This window comes from Balaenoptera acutorostrata, chromosome 20, assembly GCF_949987535.1.
Source record: "Balaenoptera acutorostrata chromosome 20, mBalAcu1.1, whole genome shotgun sequence".
NCBI lineage: Eukaryota > Metazoa > Chordata > Mammalia > Artiodactyla > Balaenopteridae > Balaenoptera > Balaenoptera acutorostrata.
This window is the reverse complement of record NC_080083.1, coordinates 8991738-9011175: the sequence shown is the minus strand read 5'-3', so window position 1 is coordinate 9011175 and position 19438 is coordinate 8991738. Positions and strand designations below refer to the sequence as shown.

The 19438-nt window shown below is 54.2% G+C and overlaps 2 protein-coding genes across 3 annotated transcripts in view; both read left to right on the top strand.

Annotated features, from left to right (window-relative positions):
* Positions 1-227: 227 nt before the first annotated feature.
* On the top strand, positions 228-6386 carry EFNB3 (ephrin B3). 2 transcript variants are annotated; one of them, XM_007166383.2, is made up of 5 exons: positions 228-864; positions 3039-3331; positions 3501-3593; positions 3704-3808; positions 4244-5212. In XM_007166383.2, exons 1-5 carry the CDS (start codon positions 743-745, stop codon positions 4651-4653), a joined length of 1023 nt encoding a protein of 340 aa, XP_007166445.2. In that variant the 5' UTR covers positions 228-742; the 3' UTR covers positions 4654-5212. The 2 variants fall into 2 exon arrangements, with proteins under 2 accessions (XP_007166445.2, XP_007166446.2); XM_007166384.2 differs by having other exon boundaries at positions 230-864; positions 5079-6386.
* A 6366-nt stretch (positions 6387-12752) lies between these two features.
* LOC103002677 (dynein axonemal heavy chain 2) overlaps positions 12753-19438 on the top strand; it is a 105696-nt gene continuing 99010 nt past the window's right edge. The window contains exons 1-4 of the mRNA XM_057536803.1: positions 12753-12792; positions 13597-13743; positions 14388-14558; positions 18753-18814. Coding sequence (XP_057392786.1) covers positions 14402-14558; positions 18753-18814 — 219 coding nt within the window. The 5' untranslated portion in view covers positions 12753-12792; positions 13597-13743; positions 14388-14401. The remainder of the gene's footprint in view (positions 12793-13596; positions 13744-14387; positions 14559-18752; positions 18815-19438) is intronic.

Genomic DNA, 19438 nt, shown 5'->3' with positions numbered 1-19438 from the left:
AAAGGGGCTGGGTTCCTCGGTGTGGAGAGGGCGAGAGCCTTTCTGGATTTGAGGGAGCGGAAGATTCCAACCGCTCGGGCGATCCGAGGGCAGGAGGGGAGGTGGGCAGAAACTAAGCCAGAGCCGGAGAGTTGCAGAGACAAAGGGGGCGTGAGAGACCGCGCGGGGGGGTGAGGCGGGGCGGCGGGGTGAGGGCTGGGAGGTGCGCGAGGTGAGGGAGGTGTGGGGGGCGTGGGCTGCATGATCGCCCGCTCCGACTCGGGCTCCAGCTCCGGTTTTTCCCTCCGCCATCCTCTCCCCCTCCCCGCCTCTCCTTTAACTCCCCCCTCCTGGGCTCAGGACTGGTTGGTTTCCTCCCTTAGCCCGCTGCCCTCAATCCCGGCGAGGCTGGGGCTCCGGCTCGACGCCCCTTTCCCCGCTCCCTCGCCCGGCGCCCCATGCCGCCCCCGCCCGGTCCCCGGCTCCCCCAGTCCCCCACTTAGGCCCGCTCATAAATACCGGGGTGCCGGCGCGTGGGCTGGGGGCGCAGGGTGCCTGCAGACGGCCCCTGGAAGGGCTTCTGCGGGCTGAGCGCTCCGGAGAGGGGACGCGGGCGGAGCAGGAAGCGGGTCCGCGTGGGAGCGGGGGGCATCAGCCACCCGGGTGGCCGGGGCAGAATAGCCCGGGCGGCCAAGGCAGTCACCTCAGGGGGTGAGCGACTTTGGGGGAGTTGCTGCCCCGCCCCCCAGGCCTTGGCGGGGTCATGGGGGCCCCCCAGTCTGGGCCGGGGGGCGTGCGAGTCGGGGCCCTGCTGCTGCTCGGTTTTTTGGGGCTGGTGTCTGGGCTCAGCCTGGAGCCCGTCTACTGGAATTCGGCGAATAAGAGGTGAGCGGCCCGGGGATGGGGATACCCCACACCCTGTGGGCAGGGAGTCTGGAAGCCTTGGGGACTTTGGGGGCTGGGTTCTCGGAGCTGGGAGGAGGCCGGAGGGAGGGTGCTGGTGATCGGATGTGAGCTGATGGGCAACCAGACAGAGGTGATCTTGGGAGCCAGACTCGCGGGTCGCACACCGAGCTGGATGCGGATGGTGACAACCATGTGTCAGGAGTTTGAAAGACCCCCAAGGGGCAAGGATTTGAAAGATCATGGGTAGCCGGGAGGGCAGTGGAGTGGTTATTTGGGTTTGCGGGAGACCTGTGTGGTGTCGGGGGCTGGGCTTAGAGGGAGCCTGGTTAATGTCAGCTCTCAGGAGAGCAGCTGAGTAGGTGCTGCTGAGGCGCTGAGAGGAAGGGCAGGGTGCCTCCCTCCACAGAAGGGACTCAGTGGTGGAAATGGGAGGGAAGGGCTCTCAGTTTGGGGGCTCTGGGGACAACTCCCCCAAGGCTTTTTGACCCTTCTTCACACATCCATCTCCTAACTCTTGCCCACAGCCAGAGGGTCTGTGAGCCCTTGGTGGAGCAATTTCCCAACCAGAAGATTTTCCTGCCTTCCTGGCTTGGAGATTTCTTTCTGGAAGAAGCCTGGAGCCCCCTAAAGCCCCCACTTTCCCTCTTGCATCTGGAGTCCTGAGGACTCCGTTGCCCCCTCCCCCATCTTTGCTGCAAACTCTTCCATCAGACCCTCTGTTCTGAGGCATGCTTGCTTTGCTCTGAAAAAAGGCCAGGGGTCAGATGAAACTTCAAGCCACACAGAGTAGGACAGAACCCTTGGGAGGTCATCTGGGTCCCTTGCCTCCATGCAGATCCTACTCCCCGTTAGCAAAAGAGTTTTGTGTTTTTGAAAACTTCCTAATTCCCTGGGGACGCTGTGTGAGGCCATGCAAAGAGGGTGTGCTTTGGAGCTCATCAAATCCTAGGTCTTAATCCTAGCTCTGCTGCTTTCTGCTGTGTGGCCTTGGGCAAGTCACTTAACCTTTCTGAGTTTGTATCCTCAATCCTTACAGGTTTTATGAAGATTAGAGGTAAGGTATTTGAACATATTATATGCTCATTAAAGGAGAACTAGGGTAATTATTCTTCCTCTCTTTACTTCACAGCTTCCCTCACATTTCCTGTCCTGGCCTCCCTCCCATATCTCTTGGGGTCTAATCTCAAATGTCTTTTCCCCTCTCAGTCTCCTACCCACCAACTCCCAGATGCAGTTGGAGTATCAGGAGCAGTGTGAGGATGTAAGTTAGGCTTAGCCTGATAGAGCTGAGAAAATGGAGTTAGGGTGTTCTGGGAGCTCTTTGGGATGTTGGGGCAGGGAGGGAGGGGGTTATTTGGGAGTCTGGGAAGATACCAAGCAGCAGTCCCCTGTGACCAAGTTCTGAGACCCTGTCTGCAGTTGTTGGCAAGTAGTGGCTGTGCTGGGCCAGTGGCTCCCGGGGCTGAGGGAGATGCGGACTTGTGTCGGCTGTGGGTCGAAAAGTCAACTCTTTCAATTCCAAAGCAATAGGGCACTTTCCCTAAGAAGTGTGGGACCTGGGGGAAGTGGGGTACTGAGCAGGGAAATGTCTGGGGCAGCTGTTCCGATTAGCCCCATTTAGGGCCATTGCCAGACCAGGCATTTGTGTCCTGTTACATTGCCTGGCTACTTGGAACACTGGTCTGGATCACCCTCCACACCCCCTCCCCCACCCTGCCCCCTTTGCCCTGAAATCACTGAAATTCAGTGGTGGCCTGTGGGAGGGGAGGCTCTGCCCCCATGGTTGACTGCCATGGAATAGTGAAATCACCCGGGAGGGGTGGGCTGTGTGGTTCCAGAGAGGCCAGCTCCTTGGTAACTGGCATCCTGTTGCCATGGCAACAGGACTGGTGATGGAGTGAGAGATGGCAGTGTGCATGTGGTGAGGGCGGGCTGAAGAGTGCATTTGGGCACACCAAGGGGCAGGAGACCTCTGAGCCTGGCTTCCTGCTGCTTCTGTGAGCTTCCAGAGACCTTAGTGCCTGCTCTGTCAGAACAGACTCTCCACTCAGACAAAGGCTGTCCTGCAGGGATGTGGGGTGAGGGAGGCAAAGCTCTGGGGACCAGACCTCTGACACCTCTCGTCCTTATCCACCTTGCCCTCCTCCCCATAGGTTCCAGGCAGAGGGTGGTTACGTGCTCTACCCTCAGATCGGGGACCGGCTAGACCTGCTCTGCCCCCGGGCCCGGCCTCTTGGCCCCCACTCCTCTCCTAATTACGAGTTCTACAAGCTGTATCTGGTAGGGGGTGCCCAGGGCCGGCGCTGTGAGGCACCCCCTGCCCCAAACCTCCTTCTCACTTGTGACCGGCCAGATCTGGATCTCCGCTTCACCATCAAGTTCCAGGAGTATAGCCCTAACCTCTGGGGCCACGAGTTCCGCTCACACCACGATTACTACATAATTGGTACTTCTGGGCAGCGGGCAGGGTCGAGTGGGGAGGTGCTCCTGGGATCGAGGGCAGATGAGGGAGGGGACCACTGGAGCCACCTCGGGTGGTGTTGGGGCCAGGCATGGAGACAGAATAGGGGTAGACTCTGGAGCGCCAACTTCTCCCTCTGATTCTTCTCTCCCAGCCACATCGGATGGAACCCGGGAAGGCCTGGAGAGCTTGCAGGGAGGTGTGTGCCTCACTAGAGGCATGAAGGTGCTTCTTCGAGTGGGACAAAGTGAGTGGGGCTGGGGCACACCTCCTAGGGGCCGAGGGAGCTTGGGGCAGTACCATCATGGTCAGGGGGCTGCTGTCTCAACCCCTCTCTCGGCCCTTCCCCGTCTCCAGGTCCCCGAGGAGGGGCTGCCCCCCGAAAGCCTGTGTCTGAAATGCCCATGGAAAAAGACCGAGGGGTGGCCCACAGCCTGGAGCCTGGGAAGGAGAACACAGCAGGTAGGAACCAGGGGTCCAGCCTCCTGTCTTCCCTAGCCTCCTCTGCTCTCGGACCCCAGCTGCCCTAGCTTCACCCTCTCCCTCCCTCCCTCTTCAGTTTTGGGGGCAGTGATACAGGAAAGAGGAGAAGAGAGGATGGGAGGGTGGGAGGGGAATGGAAGCCAAATGAGGAAAAGACTCAATTAGAACTAATTAGCCAAGTCAGTGCTTCAATCAGTGCTGTCAGAGAAGGGGGGAGGACTACTTGGCATGGAGCTGAAGGGCTGGACACACCTGGATTCCGAGTGGGGCTTGGAGGGGAGGGGAAGTGGGGTCCCCAAAGGGCCTGGGCACTGCTGGGGAAACCCATGGGGACCCGCAAGGATGGGTGTCCAGATGCCCGGGTGGCTCCTTCAGCCCCACCCCCTCTTTCCTCCTTCACCCCTTCCCTGCCAGGTGACCCCACCAGCAATGCAACCTCCCGGGGTGCTGAAGGCCCCCTGCCCCCTCCCAGCATGCCCGCAGTGGCCGGGGCAGCAGGGGGGCTGGCGCTGCTCTTGCTGGGCGTGGCAGGGGCTGGGGGTGCCATGTGTTGGCGGAGACGGCGGGCCAAGCCTTCGGAGAGTCGCCACCCTGGTCCTGGCTCCTTCGGGAGGGGAGGGTCTCTGGCCCTGGGGGGTGGAGGCGGGATGGGACCTAGGGAGGCTGAGCCTGGAGAGCTAGGGATAGCTCTGCGGGGCGGTGGGGCTGCAGACCCCCCCTTCTGTCCCCACTATGAGAAGGTGAGTGGTGACTATGGGCATCCTGTGTACATCGTGCAGGATGGGCCCCCCCAGAGCCCTCCAAACATCTACTACAAGGTATGAGGGCTCCTCCGACCTGGCTCTCCTGGATCCAGCCCTTTGTGGGGTGCTCCTCCAGTTTAATTCATGGTTTGAGGGACACCTCTAGCATCTCCTTGGCCCCCTTTGCCCCCCCAGCTCCTCCTGGCTCTTGCCTCTTCTCCACTTTTAGGATTCCCTAAGACATCCACCCAACGACTGCCTGCCCTCTGGTTGGCTGTGTGTGCCCCTCTCTGTCTCTGTGTTCCTGGGTCCTATTCCCCTGGGGAGGGGGCAAAGATTCAGCCTCTTCGTGTAACCATGACCCAGGGATCCTTGTCCCCCTCACCCACTGAGAGCTAGGAGTGGGAACAGTCTGTCTTTTGGTTGGCACCTCTTTCTGCCTCTCACTGTTTTTCTCTTCTTTTCTCCTCTCTCTCTTATTTTCTGTCTCTCTCTTCTGTCTCTAGGTCTGTTCCTCTTCCCTAGCATCCTCCTCCCTGTATCTCCTTTTATTTACCCTCTTGGCTTCTTATCCTGTACCTCTCCCATCTCCAGGGTGGGGGCATCAAAGCATTTCTCCCCTCAGCTCCCTCTTCTGACTCCTCTTACCAACCACTCCCCTCAGTCTGCCAAAAATGGGGGCCTTATGGGGAAGGCTCTGGCACTCCACCCCAGCTCAGGGCATGGGTAGCAGGGCCTCCTCCTCTGCCCTGCCCCAGGCCTCTACATACTTACTCCAGCCATTTGGGGTGGTTGGGTCATGACAGCTACCCTGAGAAGTGTCCCGTTTTGTCCAGTGGCCAATAGCAAGCTATGAACCAGTCAGGACACATGTGGACTTGGTCTGATGCTGAATGGGCCACTTGGGACAGGAAGTGACTTGCTCCAGATAAGAAGTGACCAGGCCTGGACAGAAGTGGCCTGGGAAGTGGAAGCAGTGCAGCAGGAACTGGAAGTGCCTTCATCCAGGACAGGAAGTAGCACTTCTGAAATAGGAAGTGGTCTGGCTGGAACCGGAAGTGGCTTAGTCTGGGGGGTGGGGGGAGGTGGATGGTTCTTACTCTGTGGAGAAGGGTGGGCAGGAAGAACTTCCCATTTCAGGAGGAAGCTGGAACTTACTCTAAGAAGATCGGGTGGACTGAGGTTCTTCCTAGTATTCAGTGTCACGTGCCAGGATCTCCCTTCCCTTGTTCTCTGTGCTGCTTTTAGGACAGCTAAGGTGGCCGCCATCTGCCATGGCAGGCTCAATTTGTCTTGTTCTTCCCTTTTCATATCCCAGTATAATCTCTGTTACTCAACAGGATGACCCCAAGAACCCACGTGTTGTCCCCAGTAACCTGGATGGCTGTCTTGTTCATCACATCCTCCCTTTCCTACTCCCTTCAAACTCAACACAGCTCCCTTCTTAGTGACCAGAATGGTGGCCTACTGACTGGTCTAGCTGACAGTGGTCCTTAGCAACAGCCACTCTTTCCATAGTGACCAGCTGATACCTCTTCCTGCCCACTAGTGCACAATTGGGTGTTGCCTCAGTTTCCTCCCAGCTCATTTCCATTAGGTCAGAGCTGCCTTTGGGCACCACGTTGGCCACCTCAATCACCAGCCAAGATGGTTGCTTTGTCCACCAGAGGTCAAGTTATCTCTCTGGTGCTGTAGTTCCCAGCTCCTTCCTGATTTTTCTAATCGCTCCTTCCAGGGAACAGGAAGTTGATATTGCCATGGGGGAGGTGGCGGGGTATGGCCGTCACCTCAATAGTTTTACTGTAAAAGGGAAATTTGAACAACAAAAACCAAAAAAAATAAAAAACTTCAAAAGTTGATGAGAAGGCTGGAGAATGACTGGACATGAATTGGGGCAGAGAACTGGTGATTAGAGCGGCTTTCCAGCTGAGGGTTGAATTGCATGAAACCAAGGGGTAGGGAGGGGGTTGGGTTGGATGGGTGAGGTGGACAGTGCATGGCTGGCGGAGGGGTATGTGGTCATGGGCTGGGTGAGGAGGATGAGGAAGGCAGCCACTGCCAGGGGAGGGAGAGAGGAACCCAGGTGGGAGTGGGTTGTCAATACATCCAAATGGGTCTGTCTGTGAATATACGTTCACACACGGGGGAAAGCCCAAGTGTCTATTGCTAAACCAAGTACCAGATTCAAGGCAAGTCTCAGTCGGAAACAAAGTGGAAAAAACATGCTCACGTGTTTAATCTATTCCCTCCCACCCCTGCCCAAGGCACCCCTGTGCCCAGAAGACTCAGGGACCCAGGCATCAAGCTGCCTATCCCCTGGCTACCTGCGTACCCCTAACCCAGGCTCTTCTCCCCCCAAAACCCAGATGCCCAGTCCCCTAGACTCAGCCCCATTCTCCAACCACAAAAGCAGCCGTGAGGAGCATCGCTGGAGCCAGTCGGTGGGGGTCACAACCTCTGACCTGCCTGCCCCTCCCCTGACTTTAGGTCCCCTCCCGCTGTCTCCCATCTGCCTGGAGGTCAAGGGGTCCTCCTGCCCCTCCTCTGTCCAGTGGGACCCCTGCCCCTCCCCTGTCTGAGCAAGATGCCTGGGTCCTGAGAGGTGCAGGCACTGTAGGAGGGGAGTTGAAAACTGGGAGGCCAGGTGCTGGGCTGTCTGGAATTTACTCCTGCCTTCTAAGCCCACACTGGAGCTGCCCGAGGTGGGGAGGCTGGAGGGGGTGTGGAAGGGCTGGTTCCTGCCCCTTAGTGGGGGTTGGTTGTCATGGCAACATCCCCTTCTTCACACAATGGGAAGCCCCCCTCAGCCTCCCGCGTGGATGGAGCCGACAGCCCCATCGCTGGCTATCAGCCTCAGGGACTTGGCAACCGTCACTATGGCAACCCAGAGCCCAGCAACAGGGCCCAGTGAGAGAGGGAGGGGTCCACAACTGGGGCAGGGCTGTGTGTGCGAGGGGGCAAGGGAGCCAAGGAAGACTCCCCTACACGTATATCCAGAGGCACAGGTGGAGAGAAGAGAGGGAAGAGAAGTGGGGATAAATAGTCTCCATGACAGACAAACATCTCACCAAAGCAACTGAGACATCATAACATGCTGAGAGACAGGAAGACACCTGGGGACAGATGCACAGCTGGGGAGAGGAACAGCACATTCTGCACATTACCCTGGGACACACCCCTTCAGAGAACTGGTATCTATAGACTCTCCTCTCCCCAGACATTAACAACGCAAGACCTAGAGCCTTCCACATGTGTAGTGATCTTTTGAGCTATTTGAAAGCTCAGGTGACTTCCATACAGAAAAACACATGCCATCCTATTCGCTTTCTAGGTACAAACACACAAACACTCCTAGGGTAACAAGTACAACAAAGCAAGAAGAGGTGCAGGAAGACATTCATTTATTCATTCATTCATTCATTCATTCACTCATTTACTCAGCATCATATTAAATGTCTACTTTGTTCCAGGTACTATTTCAGGCACTGGTAGTATGAGGTGAATAAGGCAAAGCCCCTGCTTTCATGAAGTCCACATTTTGGTGGGGAACAACATAATAATATTTCTGGTAGTGATAAGTGATATAAAAAAACAGAGTGAAGGGGTGAATAGGATGGAGAGTATCAGGAAGATGTTTTAAGTTAGGAGGTCAGGAGGGTCCCTCTGAAGAGGTGACATTTGTTCAGGACCTTGAATAATGAGGAGTATGGAAGGCAGGCACTATGGGGAAGGGCATAGCAGAAAGAGGGAACAGGGCTTCCCTGGCGGTGCAGTGGTTGAGAATCTGCTTGCCAATGCAGGGGACGCGGGTTCGAGCCCTGGTCTGGGAAGATCCCACATGCCGCGGAGCAACTGGGCCCAGTGAGCCACAACTACTGAGCCTGCGCGTCTGGAGCCTGTGCTCCGCAACAAGAGAGGCCGCAACAAGAGAGGCTGCGACAGTGAGAGGCCCGCGCACCGCGATGAAGAGTGGCCCCCGCTCGCCGCAACTAGAGAAAGCCCTCGCACAGAAACGAAGACCCAACACACCCAAAAATAAATAAATAAATAAATAAATTTATTTAAAAAAAAAAGAAAGATGGAACAGCAAGTGGAAAGCATAGAGGTGAAATCTCGATAGGCTTGGGAATAGTGAGAAAGACATCACAACAACACACATGTTCTAGCTGTGTCCTGTCTTTCCCCAGCCTCAGCATGTAGGGTAGCAAGTGACCAAGGAAGAATCCACATTTAGGAAGTTGATCTAACTCCGTCTTCCATTTTTTCCCCTTTGTTTCTTTCTTTTTTTTTTTTTTTTTTGACCTAAAAACATGCTTTTTTACTTCATTATAATCAATACAAAGAAATCAGCACACAAAATACATTTCCAGACAAACAAACACACCAGTTTTGTAGAAAAAGATAAACATTTACTTTAAGGTCTGGGGCGGGAGGGAGTCCCGTTTGTTTCTTGTGTGGATGTGAGCTGTTTCTTGTGTGGATGTGAGTTTTCCTCAACTAAATTTTATGCTCTGGGAGGGCAGGGATAATGCTCTGAGATTTTGGGGCTGTGGTACAGCTGCTGGTACAGAGTCTAGAGCAGAGTGGGAGTAAAGGATCTGAGAGAGCTGGGGACCATGGAACGTAAAGCCCCCACCAAGCATAGGATGGAGGCTGTCCTGCGGGCTGTGCTGCAGACAGAAGCTCACACTTTTCCATCCTTCCAAACAGAAGCAGGATGTAAATTAGGTTGAGGTATGTATGTTTGTGTCTGTGGTCTATGTTGAGGGTTTTAAGAAAAGGAGAACAGAGCAAAGGGTTGCAGTGGGAATTTCTGATGGGGAATGGTTGACATCACAACTGGAAATGTAGTTAGAATGAAAAACAGAGCTTCCTAAGTGGAATCACAAACATGGGGCATCCCCTTCCCTAGAGAGAGTTTCAAGATCTGTAGGCAGGCTGGGAGAAATGTGGCAGGCTGGTTTAGAGGCAGCGGGCTAGCTGGGATGGGCTCAGAGAGTTGGTTGGGGGTAGGGAAAAGGATACAGAATAAATGGGAGTGAAAACTCAGCACCGGAGAGATGTCTGAAAGGCAGCAGCGAAGGTGGAGTCCTGTAGGGAGTTCTGAGGGGACCAGGTCCTAGGGTCCCCTGATTCCCAGAAGGAATCGAAGCATTCCACGGCCTGGCTCTCCCACTTCCCTCAGTTGCCATCAGAAACTCAGGCATCAGCTCCCTCCAATCCAAGTGGCTAGTGGTGGTGGTGGGGAGATTGAGCAGCCTCGGGGGGCGGCAGCTGGTGAGTGGGGAGGAATCTGTGTGCTCAGCAAACAGCAGCCTCAGTGCCCAGTGGCTGCTTCCTCCCTCATCAATCAGCCCAGCCAAATGTCCTTGCATTCCCACCACCCCAAGGGGACTGGGGCTGGGCCAGGGTCCCCAGGGGAGTGAGATGGGATGGGTGGGGGGAGGGGGGTTGGTGCTTGGCTCCCCATCTCTTGGCCTCTGTTCTCTCCTCTCCTGGAAGCTCTCTGTTCGAGTCATGGAACGGACTCCCTCCTGGTGCTACCATCGTGAGGGCATCAGCTACAAATCACCTGTGGGGGTCTGCTGGGGGCGGGTGCAGGGGGGAAGAGGGGTGAGTCAGGGCTGAAGAGGAATCTACTCTGGTTCTCACGGGACCGGCCCCGGGCACAGTCAGCAGGGAGGCTGCTGGCACAGGGGCTCTGCACCCCCGGCTGGCCTCTCCATCCCTGACGGATGCTCTGGACAGCAGGCTGAGACCTGGACCACAGAAATGTCCTCCCTCTTCTCACCTTTTCCTAGCCCCCAGCCCTAATTCCCCACTTCCCACCACGATCCAGAGGGCCAGCCCCCAGCTCACCCTAAATCTGCTGCTCCCCCTTGGGGACTGGGGCCTCCAGACCTTAGCCTCTGGCTCACTCTCCCCCCTCCTCAGCCCTTGCTCCCCTCAGGGACCCAGGCGTCCTGCCCACTCCCTTCACCATAACAACCATTCTTTTGGAGTTGCTTAAGACTTTAATATCATTTCATTAAGTCAGCTAGTTCAGAGAAGGTTGGGGGCACAAAGAGACTGGGGTGGGCAAAAAAGGGCCAAGGTAGGGGGGAAGCAAGGGAAGAGCTCCCTCTCTCCGTGGAGATGGCTCTGAGAAATCAAATATTGACAGTGAGAGAACAGAACTTATTAAAGCTGGGACAGGGGTGTGTGTGGGGCGCTGTGGGAATGGCCGGATGCCTGGGTTCTGAGAGTAATGAAGGTCCTGGGAGGAGGGAGTGCCTGAGGCTGGGAGGATGCAGTGAGATGAAGGGTTCTGTCGTACAACTCTTCTGCCCATTTCCTTTGCGAGGTACTGAGTCTTGCTACCCCGGCTGTTTCTCAGCTGTCCCCTAGAGCCGCTGGGGACAAGATCCCCGTCACAGCTGTGGTTGCCCCCCCTTTCATCCCTTCTCCCTACCTCCACCTCTGTTGATGAGCTTCAGTGGCGTTTAATCGGATTGAGCAGTAATTAGCAAAGCGAGATATTTGATTACCTATTTAGCATAATGTAGGGGGCTGGGATCCCTAGGCACAGCCAAGGCCGGCGGGGGTGGGGGGCGGTGGTTCAGAAAAGAAATGGGGTCTACGCAACATTCCTTTCCCTGAGGGAGCCATGAGCCCTGCCTATAAGTCTCCCCATCCTATGCCTCCCCTCAAATCTTCACTCCTCTGGGACTTCTCCCTGGGGGATCTGACCAATCATGTCACCTCTCTGCCACCCACTGCCTAACTGGTTAGAGGATCACCCACTTAGCCCTGCTTGCTGTGCAGCTGATTTTAGGGTGTGGCAGGACCCCTCTCTCTTTCAATCCTTGCCCTCAGCAACAGGAATGTGGGCTGGGCAGGAGCCCAGAAACCCCCTTTAAGGATAATGGGGGGGTGCCAAGGGCAGGGGTTGTCAATTCTGGAAATAAAAATGGGGTAGGTAGGATGGTGAGGTCAGAGCTGGGCTCAGGTGTGGATTAATCCACAGGCCCTTCAGGAGTGCCAGGGACTGCCAGTCCTCGCCCTGCCAGACTGGCATAATGAGACCCGTCAGGTGTGAACATCAACCAGGAAAAGGGGGAACTGAGGTGCCAGCTTCTCTCCTCCAGCAAATAAAATGTCATCAATTTAGCTCCTCATGGAAATGTAATCAGTGGGCTCGCTGCGGGCTTTGTCTTAATTAGGCACTATTGATGGAAGCAGGGAGGGTGCCTTCCCATCCCCCTGACTCGCTTCCTCCCTGCATCTCCCAGGCCTCCCTAAAGCTTCCACCAGCCCCAGGTACGGCTCAGTCTTCCAGGCGCCTCTTCTGGCACCCCGGCCCGCAGCGCCCCCTAGCACCGGCTGCGGTCTGCCCCTCCTCTCACACCCCTCTCCTGTCGCTTCCCCACGACTCAGTCTTTGTTCTTATGGAGAGCCGAGCCCCTCCCCGGCCCGGTCACCTTCCCCAGAGAGTCCCCGCCTCCTGTCCCCCCCCCCCCCCAAAACAAGCGACGCTTTCCAAAGCCAATCCTCAGATTCCAAAAATTCCAGTTCCGTTCTTCCCTCCTTCCCCCACCCCGCGCTGCAGGGCGATCCTAGACCCCAGTCCGAATTAAGAAGGGGGAACGAGCGGGAGGGCAGGGGTGCTCCAGCCCCGGTTTTTTCCCCGGACTCAGCTGCAGCCACGGCTGCCTCGAAATCCTGGAGCGCCTTCTAGAGCGCGCGTGAGCCTCGCAGGCGGGACCTCGGGCGCCATCTGCTGGACTCGCCCGGGATGGAGCTCACAGACCCGCGCGCGGGGTCGGGCGCTTGGGTTCCCCCAGCCTTTTCAGTGTCCTGCGGGAGGCCACTCATTGTTTCCAGCCCCAGTCCTTCCCGTCCGTCCTCAGACCAGGCCTCCCGTCCCCCTCCAGCCCCCTCCAGCCCGCCAGGTTTAGCGGCTTCCCCTTGCCCCCCAGCCCTCTTGCCCCGGGTCCCCGCCGGGGTGACGCGAGCGCAGCCAAGCCGGGAGCGGCTGATCAGGGCGTCTCTGCGTCTGCGCCGAGGACGCTGGCTCGGCGCGCTCGGGCCCCCGCCACTCGCCCGCCCGCCCGCCCCCGCGCTGCCCGGGGTTGCCAAGGCGACGCGTGCAGGCTTCGGCCCGAGAGGGCTACGCGGGGCAACTTCTCAGCTGGAGTGGCCGGTCGGTCGGCGTAGTGAGGAGAGGGTCAGCGTCGTGAGGTGTGTGGTGGCGGCGGAGGGCACCAGGGAGCGGGGGAGGAATGCCGGGGAGAGTGGGAAGCTACGGGGAGAAGGGGCAGTGGTGAGGGGTACGAGGGAGAGTTGCGGGGGCGAGGGAAGAAGGGGCCGTTGCGGGGGAGGGCAGAGGAAGGGGCAGCTGAGAGGAAGGAGCGGCGACGGTTGTGACTGTTGTGTGAGGAAGCTCCCGTGAGGGGAAATTTGCCCACTGGAAGCCACTGGTGGTTGGAGGAGAGGGCCGGCCCCCTACGCTCTTTCCTGAGAAATAGAATGAGTCCCAGGCTAGTAGAAGGCTCCTCCTGGGGCCTCGGTGTGGGACCATGGGGCGAACCCCATGGGGAGGTGGCTCCCAGCCTTGCCACCGGAATGTTCCTGAGGCTGCAGCCGGAGGCAGGGAAGCACAGCCTGACGCTTCTCTGGAGACCGATGGCAGACGCCGCGCTGTGGTACCTGGCTTTATTGATGTGTTGGCCTAATAGAACGGTGTTCCTTGGAGCAAAGTACAAATCCTTCAAGTGTGAAACTCATAGCGTATGATCAATGCCTGTGGCAGCCTGTGGGGATGAGGAAGAAAAGCCACAGGTGGTTGTCAGGCTAGAGCTGAGTGAAGAGGGACTGCCCAGCGAATCAGACATTGCCCCGGGCGCCCGCCAGAGATGCCCCGCTTCCCGCCCTCCTGCTTTTCTGAGAGAGACACTACTGGGCCTTCCTCATCGCCCCATTTCTCCCTCCCCCAGACACAATTCCAAGTTCATTGTTGGATGACTTTTGTCCTTCCTCTTCCAGTCTGTTCTCAGGACATCTGGAATCGAATGCTCTAGGTCTTCATTAATCGGTTAGCACAGACTCACGCAGCCAACTGTGCGAAGACACCTTTTCAGTACACACAGAACAGGGCTTCTGCCCCGCAGGAGTGAAAAGCTGAAGAGGCAGGTTGCAAATACTGTTTCTTCCTTGTTTAAGGAGGTCACAGATTTTAGTGTGGGTGGGAGGGGCATTTTTCTTTCTCCCCCGCTTCCAGGGGGTGACTTGGGAGAAAAGGAGGTGCATAGGAAAATCATCTTGGTTGCTCAGTGACTTGACACAGTGACAGGGAGTGTGGAACCTGGGGACAGTCTTCCCTTCCCTGGGCCCTCCTCACTCACCCATGGCCCTGAGAGCTAGAGTGCTTGAGGGTGTGTGCAGCCACACCTCAGCGTGGTAGATCTTTCCCTGATTATCTTATGTTCTCATCCCTCTGGGCAGAGATAGGGGTTCCTAAATCCTCATTAGTGGGTGTCTGCTGTGCCCTCATCTTCCCCCGCCCCCCGGCCGCGCCTTGGGGCTTGTGGGATCTTAGTTCCCCGACCAGGAACGGAACTCATATGCCCCCTGCAGTGGAAGCGTGGAGTCCTAACCACTGGGCTGCCAGGGAATGCCCTGTGCCCTCATGTTTAGCTTCCATTTATTCCTAATGCCTTGAGGGACTGATTCTGATTTTTAACCCAGTGCCCTGAAGAAAGTGGGATATCCCAGGGAAAGGACTGAGGGTTGGGGGTGGATCTGGTGATGGACCCCCAGATTCCGTGTGTCTGCAGGTTTTGCCAACACAATGTCCAGCAAAGCTGACAAGAAGCAGAAAGTGAGTAGCCGGGGAAGCGCCCGCTGGCGAGCCGCTCAGTCTGCTCTGGCCACACTGGCTGCGGAGGCCACCCTGCCAGCCAGCAGTGAGTCCCAGGCAGAGCCCGAGTCTCTCAAGGAGGAGCCTGGTGGGTACCTGCTGGGGAGGGGCTTGGAGGCAGAATGTTTGTATTGAAGGAGGGTCTTAGGGCCGGGGAGCAGGTTCTGTTGCTTCTGGGTAAGAAGCAAGGGGTTCAGCGGAATCTCAGGCCTGCTGCTAGGTCCCTTGTTTCGTGTTTTCCTCCTGGCCAGCCTTATACTTGTTCTTTCTGTCTTAAAATTTCCCCCCAGTGCACCAAGAGCTCACCAGCCAATCCTCTATGCTAGCCTCTTCTTCCTTATTTCAAGTGTTCCTGGTTGCTCCTACCCCAGTGAAGAGGGTTTGATCTCTTCCTTTTTCCCATTTTCACCCTGGGTGGCAAAACAAATAATGTTTTCCTCCCATTAAGCCCATCACCATGGAGACTCAGCCTGCTTTGCCATCCTTTGAATCCTAAGCCTGACTGAATCTTTCTCCCATCTGTTTAAGGCTCTTGTATCTCCGCCCTCATTTCGTCAGGGCCTTGGTAGACTAAGGAGGTTCAGGTTCAGGGCCACAGGAAAAGAAGCCTGATGTCTAGATTGAGGAAGAAAAGAGTTTAAAGAGGCTGCCTCTTGTGGCTTTGATCTGAGGGATTCCTTCCTGTTGGGTGAGCTGGGGCCAATAGGGTTGGAAGGTTTTTGGTAGCTGTTGCTGTCACTAGGCTGTCCCTTAGAGCACTGGCCAGTGTAGCTATGACTGTGAGCTAAGGATAGGCCTCCCCTTTTACCTGGGGCTTCTTTACACTGCTAGCAGCCTGTCAAGATGGAGAGAAATAGAATCCCCTTTTAATATTAAAAGTTGAGAGATTAAGCGTGGGCATGGGAGAAAGGGCCAGGGTACACAGGGCCTTGCCCTGGGATCTAGACATTGGAACCATGCAAATTTTTTCTTCTGAGTTCTCTTAAGAGCAGTTTAAAGTGGGACTGGCTCCTAGAAGCTGGGTACCAGGAGCAGGGGGAGAGAGGAGGGAAGGCAGTGAAGTTCAACTTGGAGACTCCTCCGGGGTGGGAAGGGAATGTCAGGGTGTCATGTGATGTTGCTTATATGTGGAATCTAAAAAAAGGGTACAGATGAACTCATCTGCAGAGCAGAAATAGAGTTACAGACGTAGAGGGCAGACTTGTGGTTGCCAGGGGGTAAGTGGGGGAGGGATAAATTGGAAGATTGTGATTGACATATGCACACTACTATAAAGTGGATAAGTAATAAGGACCTATTGTACAGCACAGGGAACTCTACTCAATACTCTGTGGTGGCCTATATGGGAAAAGAATCGAGAAAAGAGTGGATGTGTATATATATATGGGTGATTCACTTTGCTGTGCACCTGAAGCTGACACAACATTGTGAATCAACTATACTCCAATAAAAATTATAAAAAAAAGGAACTTCTAAATGAAAGCACTGACCCCCAAACACCAAGGATCTCTGAGTCCTTTTAGCTCTAAGCCTTTTTATTGTTTGATGTGGAGCTTTCTAGCTGACACTTGATAGAGGTTCAGAGAAGACTTGGGCCTCCAAGGCAGCCCTGAAATGAGCCTTAATCCCTGTACTCAGGACTTCCCTGGCGGTCCAGCGGCTAAGACTCCGTGCTCCTAATGCAGGGAGCCTGGGTTCCATCCCTGGTCAGGGAACTAGATCCCACATGCATGCCGCAACTAAGAGTTCACATGCCGCAACTAAAGATCCCATGTGCCGCAACGAAAGATCCTGCGCAGCCAAATAAATAAGTAAATATTAAAAAAAAAAAAATTCCTGTACTCTTTGGAGTTGGGGAGGGATTGAGGTCTGTCCCACAGGAGACAGAGGGGGCCTACTATGGTCTGAATGTTTGTTTCCCCCCCCAAATTCATATGTTGAAATTCTCATGCCCAATATGATGGTGTTAGTAGGAGGGGCCTTTGGGAGGTTGCTTAAATCATGAGGGTGGAACTGTCATGAGTGGGATTAGTGCCTTATAAGAAGCAACTCCAGAGAGATTCCTTGCCCCCTTCCGCCGGACATAAAGAGAGGTCTGCACTCCAGAAGAAGGCCCTCACCCAACCCTGCTGGCACCCTGATCTAGAACTTCCAGCCTCCAGAACTGTGAGGAATAAATGTGTGTGTTTAGAAGCCACCCAGTCGATGGTGTTGTGTTAGAGTAGTCCAAATGGGCTAAGACCAGGCCGAAAACACTTCTTGGTGAAGGATGGTGGGTTAAAGGGCAAACACCCTTTTGAGGTCTTTATTGATATCCTTTGCTTCCTTAAGTGCTCCTCCGTTCCCGCTAAGAAAAGAAGTACAGGTTCATAATCCCATATCTGTAATTTTAAAAAGCCCTAAGAACTGAAAGGTTTTTTTCCCCAAAATTTGGCATCCAAACTTATTTGGTGGTGAGACATAACCTAAACTGACATGAAGGTATTTATAGTCTATTTAAACCACTTAGTATAAATTTTCATATGTTTTACTGCAGAAATACTGACACTAAAAGTTTGTGGAGTGCTGTTCTAGAGGCCCCAAGATGTGGTGGGGGAGTCTCATATACCATACGGTATTACAAGTCTACATTCTGAAATATACTTGATCCCAAGGGTTTTGGATAAGGGATTGTAGACCTGTATTTCAGGCAAATCAGAAAAAATACAGAGAATGAGATAATGAACACTCATGTACCCGTCACCCAATGTGAGAATAAATCATGATGGCAACAAGTGAATCCCTTTGTCCCCCTGCTACCCCACTCCCAAGCCCTTCTCTCCTTCTCCAGAGGTCACCGCTATCCTGAGTTGGTGTTTGTCATTCTCAAGCCTGTTTCTTAAACTTTTACTGCGTGTATCCATGACCATCACATACTAGTATCGTATTGCATGGTTTAGACTTTATATAAATTGTATTACAATAGAGGACAAAACCAGTTTACTCTTGAGATTGTCTCAGTCTCCCTCCTCCGCCTCGTTCCTGTCTGAAACCTTGGATGCCCTTGGCTTTCTCGAAGGGCGTTGGGTTTCTTGGTTACCCATCCCACTCACCACTGAGCTCCTAGAATCAGCTGTTCCATCTTTCTCATGATTTCCTTCCTCGGCCTGTGTGTCTCACTCCCCTCTTAGGTTTTCTTTCTGGAAGTTGGAGTGTCCTGTTCCCCAAGGTCTTTTGGTTGCATCTCATTTGTTCCTTCTTCCTTTCAGCCCACGGGAGATGGGAGGCCCACCAGTTTTACCCCAGTCTCCTGTGTGAGCAACAGATCAGGAAGGAGAGGGACACCCCCCTGGGTTTTATGGAGTCCAGAGTGGGGATGTCGGTTTGCTTGGAGAGGGGCTGATTTCTGTGGGCCCCAACTTCTCCATGTGGGAAGAGGATGGGGGAAGAATGGCAGGCCAGAAGCTGAATGCCTAGAATGACCTTAATACTGACTGCCTTCATTCCCCTGCCTCCTTCTGTGCCCCCTCCAGCCCCAGTCAGCTTTTTAAAAGAAAATTTAAAAAATATATATATATTTATTTATATTTGGCTGCGCTGGGTCTTAGTTGTGGCATGTGGGATCTTCACTGTGGCATGTTTAGTTGCAGAGAACTGGAGGCAGGGACTCGAACAGACATTTGTATGCCCGTGTTCACAGCAGTGCTATTCACAACAGCCAAAAGGTGGAAACAACCAAGTGTCCATCAACGATGAATGGATAAACAAATTGCAGTGGAATATTATGCAGCCATAAAAAAGAATGAAGGTCTGCTACGATGCAACAACGTGGATGAATCTTGAAAACATGCTAAGTGAAAGAAGCCAGTCACAAAAGACTGCATATTGTATGATTCCACTAATATAAAATGTCCAGAATAGGCAAATTCATAGACTCAGAAAGTAGATTAGTGGTTACCAGGATCTGGGAGGAAAGGGGAATAGGGAGTGCCTGCTAAGAGGCCAGGCTCTGGTGCAACTTAGAAGTAAAGATATAAGGGCCATGGGGTGCCAATTTCTCAAGGTACTTCAAGTACCTTGAAGTGGAATTACTCGGTCATATGGTGACTCCGTGTTTAACTTCTTTTATTTGTTGTTTTTTGGCTGTGCTGTCCGGCACGTGGGATCTTAGTTCCCCATCCAGGGATCAAACCCGTGCACCCTGCAGTGGAAGCTCAGAGACTTAACCACTGGACCGCCAGGGAAGTCTCTGTGTTTAACTTTTAATGGAATGCCTTCATTTTTGAATTTTCATTCTTCCCAGAGCCAATATTGGAGGAACCTGAAATACAGAAAGAAGAATTACAGGAGCGTGAGGTAGACGTGGTAAGTTTGGCTTTTCTCTGAGACAAATATTCCTCCCCAACAACTGGTGAATCAAAGGATCAGTTGCAGAATTGTGTACGAGGAATCCTCTTCAATCTCTCACTACCTTCTCTTTACTTTCTACTGGTAGCCTGCTCACTGCAAATCCAGTACACCGAGTAAAGGACAAAGTTATCCGTGTCCCCTACCCCTCCCAAAGAAGAGGGCTTTCAGTGAGGAACAGGGCTCTTAGCAGGCCCTTCCTCATCTCTCCACCTTGGGTCAGATTGCAACAAGCTGTATCCGTTGAATGGGTGAACATCTGAACAAGGTGAACAAGCTGGGCGGACACTGTCCTAATTGGATACTAATTTCTAAGACATCCTCTTTCTTCCTGTCCTTCAGTTCCCTACTTTGGCTGAAGAGTTTACAGAAGCCACTTGAAATACTTTCAGAATTTGACACTCAGTAACCTCTACACCTTTATTTCCAAGCTGCATCAGAGCCTAGGCACACCCTCAGTTACCTGGGTTAGAAGAATAGAGTGGTGACCTTGAACTTTTTTAAAAAGGGAGAGAAAAGTGACAACTACTCATTAAAGAAAAAAATTGGAAGGGACAGAAAAGTAAAACAAAGAAAGGGAAA

What these genes read in the sequence shown, in the direction of transcription:
- EFNB3 (XM_007166383.2), top strand. Translation starts at nt 743, where the DNA reads ATGGGGGCCCCCCAGTCTGGGCCGGGGGGCGTGCGAGTCGGGGCCCTG. An exon ending in GCTTCTTCGAGTGGGACAAA is followed by an intron (nt 3,594 to 3,703) that starts GTGAGTGGGGCT and finishes CCCCGTCTCCAG; the next exon opens with GTCCCCGAGGAGGGGCTGCC. An exon ending in TGGGAAGGAGAACACAGCAG is followed by an intron (nt 3,809 to 4,243) that starts GTAGGAACCAGG and finishes CTTCCCTGCCAG; the next exon opens with GTGACCCCACCAGCAATGCA.